The 9,408-nt window shown below is 35.2% G+C and overlaps 1 protein-coding gene across 1 annotated transcript; it reads right to left on the bottom strand.

Moving 5' to 3' along the window:
* Positions 1–1,081: 1,081 nt before the first annotated feature.
* Positions 1,082–9,115, bottom strand: LOC129886295 (uncharacterized). Its single transcript, XM_055960930.1, has 6 exons — positions 8,278–9,115; positions 6,697–6,799; positions 5,233–5,288; positions 3,055–3,219; positions 1,442–1,555; positions 1,082–1,359 (listed from the first exon to the last, which is right to left on the bottom strand). Exons 1-6 carry the CDS (start codon positions 8,914–8,916, stop codon positions 1,267–1,269), a joined length of 1,170 nt encoding a protein of 389 aa, XP_055816905.1. The 5' UTR covers positions 8,917–9,115; the 3' UTR covers positions 1,082–1,266.
* Between the last annotated feature and the right edge of the window lie 293 nt (positions 9,116–9,408).

Below are 9,408 nucleotides of genomic sequence, written 5' to 3'. Positions count from 1 at the left end.
GATACTTCTCTACTCCCCCCACCCCCCCACCCCCCAATGTTTGACCTAATTACCATCTAGAGAGTCGAACAGAAGTCTTTCGACCAATATTCTTAAAGTTCAATTTATTTCAACTTTTTGGTGTTGGTCATTAGGAGGATCTTTCATATCAAATTTCAACTCTATAAATTTTCATTTCAAATATTTTAGACACAGCAAACAAGGAGTCTTCTTACAGTTGTACTGATAGAGACTCGCAAAATAGTATTTCCTCGTACCCTATTATATGACACATTATCTTTTTAGTCCGTATAAAAAAAAACTTTTTTTTATCCGACAAATATTTAATAACACTATCAATATTTTACCTACTTTACATACTATGAGCCCGTTTGGATGGGCTTTAAGTTGGTCAAACCAACTTATAAGTCCATTTTTAGCTTTTGGACGTGTTTGCCTAATGCTAACTTTAAGCCATAAAATTCTTAAAGTCAGTCAAAAATGAAAAGTTAGGATTTCTAATATTTTTTTTCTAAGTGCTTAAAGCCATTTTGTTTGACCATGAAAATTACTTTTATATCTCTTATATTTTAATTAAATTCTCAAACTATTTTTTTTATTCTTTTAACCCTAAAATCCAAACACTTATTTTCAACATAAGCACTTTTATCCAAACACTCAACTGCTTATTTATAAAAATAATTTTCAGCACTTCAAAGTTCTAAAAGCACTTCATACATAAAAGTTACTTTTTTTAAGCCCATCCAAACGGGTTCTATATCTCAAATCTTATTTTGATTTGAAGAATCCCATCAAATATCTCCCATCTCATCTTCCCTGGCAAATACACTACTAGGATGTGACATGTTAAAAATATTATATATCCAATAATAATGTACTTTCAAGATGCATAGTTCAAAACTGAAAAAGGGAAAACAATGAGATAATTCTTATGTCAAAGCATATCTTCTTCCATAATTAATGACCAAAAAATACAATAGGTTATCTTGATTAACCTTTAAAATTCTGAAAGGACATGTTATTTTCCCTTCTCTTTTTTCTTTTGAGGGGGGTGTTGTGTTCATATTGATTGCTGAGGAACTTAAAGAGAATCCAAGCTTTTTATATACACAATTTGACTAGTACAATTACGACGATTTACCCTCATTCTTATACAAGTATTATCATGCTCTATGAGTTATATATACATGGAGATAACAAAAAGGGGTTGATAGGAGCTTGCATAATCATTTAGAAAGTAAAAAGAAACATGAAATCCCAGATTTCTTACAGAGGCCGCAAGAGAGGGTAATCCTCAAGAAGTTCTCGTTCTGACAATGTGTCGTTTTCGTTCTGTGGAGTCCATAAAATCTCAACTGCCTGCAACAAGTAAAAGTCACAAATTAAAAGCTAGAAGTAGCATAAAACTTGTTGCTTCTTGATGACCATTTTGTTCACTTACCAATGTTCTACTGGAAGGAATAGACGCAATCTTTTGCAATGCTTCTTTCAAGTCTCCGCTTCCATTTATAGTAGGCAATTTATAAACACCTTCAGCAGCCACCAAGATTGTAACCTGAAATTGCACATACGAAGAAAAGAATGATTATCGTGCAAAGGATGGATAATTAGTGTATAAAGAATAAACCCAATGCAAAAATTTGACACAAAAAGAAAATGATAATGAAACAGCAACTAACACAGAAACTAAATGATTAGAACAATAAATCCATTGAAGTGTATACATGCTCTAGAACATATTGAAGGTAGACATTTGTCTTTCAAATCCAATACAGAGCTCAGTTTTTTCTTCTGGGGAGGGGCATCGTCAACAAAGTCCACCTTAACAAATCATTATGCCCTAAATCGAAAACAAGAGATACGTCTACATAGTGACAACACTGACATAATTCATTCACAATCAATGTTCTCCTTATTAGCTACATCACGACCTGCAAACTAATGAGAATTTTTACACCAGTCAGCAGCAAACATCAAGTATAAGAGAAAACTCCTTTCAGTAGTCGAAATGGAAGAATCTTCCAACTATGTGTCAATAGCAAACATCACATAAATGGTATCCTCACACGCTACGTCCACACAGAATTAACAAAGGCCGATAATGATAAACATCAGCGAGGAGAGCCCCAGGCCGCACTAGCTCAGACTCTTTAATTTAGAGCCCGTTTGGATGGGCTTAAAAAAAGTAACTTTTATGTATGAAGTGCTTCTAGAACTTTGAAGTGCTGAAAGTTATTTTTATAAATAAGCAGTTGAGTGTTTGGATAAAAGTGCTTAAATGAGGAAAATGATGTGAATTTTAGGGTTAAAAGAATAAAAAGGGTAGTTTGAGAATTTAGTTAAAATATAAGGAATATAAAAGTAATTTCCATGGTCAAAGAAAATGACTTTAAGCACTTAGAAAAAAAAAGTTAGGAATCCTAACTTTTCATTTTTGACTGACTTTAAGAACTTTATGGCTTAAAGTTAGCATTAGGCAAACACGTCCAAAAGCTAAAAATGGGCTTTAAGTTGGTTTTGGCCAACTTAAAGCCCATCCAAACGGGCTCTAATCTATTAAAATAGTTTTGACCAACCAAAGAAATGAGTATTATCTTCATGCAACATCTACCAAGATTAATTGGAAAATGTACATGCACTGATGATGAAGGGTAAAAGAACCAGCCATATTAAAGGAACAAAGAGATCACAATAGTTAAGTTTAAAGACCTATATCTGTGCCCAATTCAGAAATACCTATGCAGAAAATCTTATAACACACTTCTTATTATCCGACTTATTTTTGATTTGTTATCTATCTTTGGGGGTAAGGGAGGGTGTTGTCGGGCTCTCGAAACTTAAGCCTATAGACCTATTAATACCAACAACACTAATATAAGACCTTCCGACATTCAGGAAAGCTTTTTTAGGGATAAGGTTCGATGCTTAGAAAAGCTTTCCCTAATGGAAATAAGGGAGGCCTCATAAATCAAAGCAGGCCTTCACGTTCCCACAATTTGGCCCAATAGCTACAAAATTTGGATTAAAAAAAGGGCTATACAGGGTCATCCTTACCACTATGTATTCATTGCTAAATCCATTTGCCCTCTGGCTCGTAGAGCTTTTCCTTCTAATGTTGTTCACATTCACAAGTGTCTCTTCATCAAATTTACCACGTTCCTCAATGGAAAGTTGATTGAATCGATTCTCACCTTCCTCCATGCTCCTCTTGACATCAACCTGCACGACAGACACAACAAATATATTTGAGAGACTTCCCTGTTATGCATTGGTGTGAAAATACAATAGTGGAGAAAGACAAAACAACAAAACACAACAGCAAAAAAATAAAGATAACTAACAGACGGAAAACTCTCCTATTGTAGATGGTGTTTGGCCCACAAACTAAAGATCATGAAAGAAACAGCAACTTACTATTACTTATATTCCCAAATTATAGCAAACGATCAGTTCTGATCTAAAATTAAGACGGAGCGCTGTAAATATGAAGTCATGGGTGGTATAAAAGCTGTTTCATATAAGGATTGCTTTTATCCGTATAGTAAGTATTTTATTGATGTATAGCAACAACAAAAAAAATAGCATGTGGGGAGTGCTGATGAAAACTGTTTCATATAAGGATTATGATTCTTTTTCACTAGGTATGCAACAAAAGCAAGATATTGCAACCAGGAAAAGAGAGGGATTCAAGTATCATAAATTCTAATAAATTTATCACAATTGTATTCAGCAGAAGGATTCTCTGAAGAAACAAAACGCCAATATAATGAAACTAAAAGGACCTTACCATGATTACAAGGTTTCACAAAGATGCAAGAGATGGATGCAAATTGACTTCTGATAGAATCAATGACTGTAGATGAAATAATGAGGAGCTCTGAAATAATAAGGAGTTCTCAGACTTTCATAATATCGTAGTTTCTCCCAAATTTTAAGTTGACTACTGAAATTATCTGTCCAAAGACTAACAGAGTAAGGAACTTTATTCTACCTAGCCAGCTATAGCATACTTCTAACTCATTAGTTTATTAATTCATCTAGAATCCTGAGACTTGAAGATGCTTCTTAGTGTACAAAGTTCATCAGGAGAAAACATCTGATAATTACTTTATTATAAAATTAAGGCAATAAGGCCCAAAGTAAGTTGTTGTATTTAGTGGCTCACATAAAAATAAAATAAAAGGTTGAACTTCATAAAGATAAGTCTTCACTCCAGTTTAATGAACACCAAGTATGGTGTTAGGTTAGTTTATGTATAAGGTCCAAGCCTTTTTACCTTTGGATCAAAAGTCCAGCAAAGTCAAATATTTTATTTCTGTTTGAGGCAAAAAAAGTAGTTATATCATCAGAATCAAAGTAAATAAGATAATAATGGCGCACTGAGCACTTTAACAGGCTAAAAGCTCATTTACTGTTGTGACCTGGTTATTCTTTGCTGACTTTGCTTCCGATTTGGACTAACATATAGCTGACAGGATTTTGACATTTGTACATTGAAAGTACCTCCTTATGCAAATTAAGGAAATGGACATGGGTTTTTAGCAGTTACATGAGTGTGAGGTTTAGTCTCTCTTCCACAGAAAGGAGAGAAGGATTAGGTGACAGAAAGAGCTCAGTAAAGGATATCAATTAAAGAAACAAGAGGATGCACAAGTCTTGTTGTTCTTTATCAAATTCTGAGCTCCATGAATATAGGACAATATACCAAGGCTTTATTGGACTTGGTAGCACATAGCAGAATGCATGACACCGTTACTATATGAGGAGTCAAAACTTTTTTTTAAATAACAACTTCTCCGTATTTGTGACATATAGTACTTTTTCTATAATTTCTAATTAAGAATTTTTTATTTTTTAAAAAAACTAAGAATTGTTGTCAGAACTGAGACCTATAATTTGATCCTTGTACAAAGAACCCACTCATTCATTTTTAAAAAGGAGAGAGTATAGAAGTGAAAAAGCAAACTGAAGTCAAACAGAGTTCCTAAACTTCACTTAAAAACAGTCTTATGGATTTTAGCTGGTTTAAGAAGCAAAATTATCATAAATCCAAGTCTGACTCAACCAAATAAGAGCAAAAATGAGAGAAGAACAAAGAAAACTAATGCTACTGCAGATTTTGAATCATGATACTGGCAAAAAGGGACAAAGGTTCATTATTTTGCCACTACCACAGTTTAACATCACATAATCAGACATCAGAAAGCATATAAAGGAATTGCTTTCACTCACAGATGAATAAGCTGAGATGCAATAACCAGGGTGGCGAAGCAAAGCTAATGTCGTCTCTGCAACAATGAAAATCCTAAACCAATCAATAAATGTAATAATAAATAAGTCCACACAGAGCATCAATAGAAAACTATACGCAAATCTTTAGTCTTTAGATTAGTAGGCAGAGGCCATTAAACAAGAAATAAAAGGATTTTTTAATCGTTGACCAGAAAAAAAAAGGACTGATGCAAAAAAATTCAAATAAGCCCTACGGTTGGGACACCAGCAGACTAAATCTTGAAGGGGGAAAGGGGGGAAGACTGAAGAGTAGTCTTTTCCTGACCTACTAAGTAAATGGAATGAAAATACCAAGACAACCAAGGTACAGAAGTTACTTTCACTAAGATACTTTACTACCCATTTGGTAGAGGATTACAAATTCCAGGACTAGTGAAAAGATAAAGAGGATTTTTTTTCCTTTGGGTGACAGGAAAAAAAGAAATTCATATCAAATAATATAAATGGTATAAAGATTATGTATGAAGGGGCCGTCACAAGTATAAGAGAACCGTGGAAGGACACGGAGGAGTTTCCCATGACTGTAGGTTCGAGGATAAGGAAAAGTAAGATAAAATACATAAACTGCGAGTCTAGTCCGCCTTAAAAGAATGAAGTTGAGGTGAGACTAGAAGGGATTTTCGCATACATACAAATACTTCAGATGTCTATGCTTGGTCCAAATATATATCCCCAAGATAAGTTTATTAAAATACGAATTTTGAGATAGCTGGACTAGAAGTAATTACAAGAGATAGAAGGTGCAAGACGTAGACCTCTGAATGACCCAACATGGGAGTGACATTAAGACAGTTGAAGATGTTAGAATATGGTTGAGTAGACCTAAAATTACATCGGAGGAAGTTATCGCAAAATACTTACAATCTCTTGAAATCAATGCACATTCAACAAAGCACAAAACACAATGAAAATAAAGTATCCAAAATGCTACCAACTAGTCCATATTAAGGTTTAGTTGTCATTTGTCTCTTACATTAGGTTTGGTTTTGCCAGGAGTCTTTTTAATTGAACTAAAGATTTGTATGTCAGTTAAGATGTAAATGTGAGATTAACAGAATCCCTAATATTGAACCTCTAATTTGTCTTTCGAAAGTTGTCAATTGAGATGGAAGCAGAGCAGCCCTAAACAGGGTGGAATGGATACAGAATCACATTTAGTGACACCAATGAGCTCAAAATTCAAGCACACTTATTATAAGAGTTGTTTCTTCCCCTTTTGGGCAGGGTGATGACAAGGAAGGGGGAGAAAAACTTGGTGAACAACATTGAACAGCAGTAGCAGTGACAACTTTCTTCGTCAATAAGAAATTTTACAATGTTGCTAGCATGAAGATGCAGATTAGTCATCACTCCTATATTTGCCCACATACTATAGTCTAATAGATCAGCACAAACTATATTTACCTGTCAAGACGTAGCTTAAACCCTCCGGTGTGGATGTGTCTGCCACTTCAGCAATCCGGTTGAGATCCTTTTGAAGTGATCTACCCAACCCCAACAACCCAACCTTTAGAGAGAGGGAAAAAAGTCAGTGAAACGGTAGAAAAGAAATTGCAAGCACAATGCAAATGCAAGGCAACACATTGAATCAATAGTACTCAATCTTGTTATGAGAACCTATACCTAAGTTATCATAAGCAATGGCTGGGGAAAGTAAACAGTAGATACACTGAATCAGGTCAGAATGCAGATGTTCCTTGATATCACTTCTTCACACTCAAACCCTTAGAGCATCTGGGAAAAAGTCAACCTTGTGTGCAGTTTTTTTTTTATAGTCCACTACTAAAATTCAAGTGTCCAACATCTAAATTTTGCTTTCCGGTAGTTTGTTCTTTTCTCTACCAGTAGAAGGGAAAGGAGAGGAGGGCATTCAGATGACTAAACTCAATTGAGGATATTGTAGCAATTGGAAGTAAAGATAATGGTCAACAGCTTCACGATCAATTTCAGAATGCACAACTTCAAGGAATGGCTCATGTACAGCTAGATATTTAGTGTGTCAACAATGGCCATGAGTGGGAGGAAGAAATTTAGCAAGCAACAATACATAGCATGACCACACAGGAAAAAAAGAAAAAGGGCTACATAAAGTACTTTTCTAAGATGGTTCATTCTAGATTATATAATTTTCATCATATACTAACTAGGTGATGACCATCAACAGTGCCATTTATTACATCTACTTATCAATTGGAGTGGAGGGAGATAAGTATCAGAAACTATAAGGGGTTCAATACTATGAGGACTTATGGCCAAAAGATGCAGCATGCACGAGCAAACTCTAGGAATATTATTAGAAAATGGTGGTGGACCATCTATATTACACACCAACATAGTAGCATTTCAGAAAATCAGCTTGCTGTTAAGATAATTTAACAATTGCAGGTCCGATATAAACACCAAAGCATCTCTAGCTATGTTACACAAAGCATTCAAAAATGAGACAGATGATGCAAACACTTCTATTGAACTTCACACAGCACTTAGAACCGATTATCCATAGTTGAATTAATCTCAATATTTAAAGAAGGGAAACAAAAAGATGTATCAAAAATTAGGTGCACCAAAATCATGTCCAAGCAGAGATGATACATCCACATCTCTGTGGAAAGTGGATTTACGTTATTCCATCTGAAACTGGTTCCGAGAGAAAAGGGATGGGATGGTCTCAACACATGATAAAATCTTCAAATTTGGTAAATGCTGGCATCCTAGTAACAATTGCAGATATATTTTCTTTAACTTTATTGGCTATAGCATTATGTCATTAATAACGTAACCAATAACCTTCCCAATGCAGAATTCCTTGGCTAATTGCTAATTCCCGAATTTCTCCATATAATTCCAGAGAAACGTTAAGCTCAAAACAATTTCATTATCCCAATCCAACTTCTTTGATAAATGAAGTCATTGCACAAACAATATGTGGTCTTTGACAATAACTACTAATATTAATCACGAAGATAATATGTATCAGTAGATTACCTGCAGCTTGAGCACACTAGTTTTGTCAGTAGCAGTAAGCACACTGCCCTCCGACCGATCAGACAGAAACCCAGAAACCAAAACAAACGCAGCAAAACCCATCATAACCAGAAACGCACTTGATCCAAAACCAACAGCTGGGCCTACATAAACGCCACCCCCACTAAACCCAAAAGGGGAAGGCGCATAATACGGAGCTGAATACGAAAATCTAGGCTCTGCTGTCCTCGTAGAATACCCCCTCGACGGAGACGAACTCCGCGACGACGAGAACGACTTGCCACCTATCCTACCACCAGAAGCAGCCAATGCTGAATTCGGATCATACATCAACAACAACCCCACCAATACAGCCGCTACAGCTGGCTTCTGCAAAGCTTTGAGAGCTTTCATGACACTTTTGACAACTATCTCAAATGGGTTTTCTTTATCCTTGATTTCCAACCCGTTTCCATCATTAAAGCACACATTTTTATGGTTCTTGTTGAAGCATTTGACCGTCAGCTTGGAGGGTTTGGAGATTTTCCAGGCTGTAAACTTCTGGCAATGGAGTAGACGGGTATATTGCATCGGGTTTGGAGTATACAACAAAGGATTCCATTTAAGATTTGATTCAATCAAGAAGGGAGCAACGGCCATGATTGAGCTCTCAATGACAGGATTTGTGTTGTTGGGAGTTTGAATTAGATATTATTGTGGGTTGAAAGAGAAGTGTGGAATGGAAACCAGAAGGAGGGAATCTGGGGTGGACCAAGGCAAGAAGAAAGAATGGTCAGTTAAAGAGATAACGAGAGAACCTCATCTTCTTGCGATGATGGGCACATTATCGGATTGTAAAATCGCAATTCCTAATGCGACATGCAAATTTTAAATGTCGCTAATTTTTATGCAATTTGAAGATTATTTTTCACGCGGAAAAAAATTGTCACTTTATTTTTTTCGATCATTAATCGAGAGAAGTATTTTTGATCAAATATATTTAATTCTGTTTCTTCGTAAGAATATAACAAATTCACATGATATCAATGATAAAAAATTTGTCAATTTATTTTTCCAATCATTAATCGAGAGACGTATTTTTTATTCAATACATTTAATTTTATTCCTTCATAATAATATAACAAATTCACA

The sequence above is a fragment of the Solanum dulcamara genome, chromosome 4 (assembly GCF_947179165.1).
Source record: "Solanum dulcamara chromosome 4, daSolDulc1.2, whole genome shotgun sequence".
Classification (NCBI taxonomy): Eukaryota; Viridiplantae; Streptophyta; class Magnoliopsida; order Solanales; family Solanaceae; genus Solanum; species Solanum dulcamara.
Note: the sequence above shows the minus strand (reverse complement) of the source record. Positions and strands in the feature narration are given on the sequence as shown.

What these genes read in the sequence shown, in the direction of transcription:
- LOC129886295 (XM_055960930.1), bottom strand. Translation starts at nt 8,916, where the DNA reads ATGGCCGTTGCTCCCTTCTTGATTGAATCAAATCTTAAATGGAATCCT. An exon ending in CTAGTGTGCTCAAGCTGCAG is followed by an intron (nt 6,800 to 8,277) that starts GTAATCTACTGA and finishes CTCTCTCTAAAG; the next exon opens with GTTGGGTTGTTGGGGTTGGG. An exon ending in GCATCTCAGCTTATTCATCT is followed by an intron (nt 3,220 to 5,232) that starts GTGAGTGAAAGC and finishes TCTGTCGTGCAG; the next exon opens with GTTGATGTCAAGAGGAGCAT.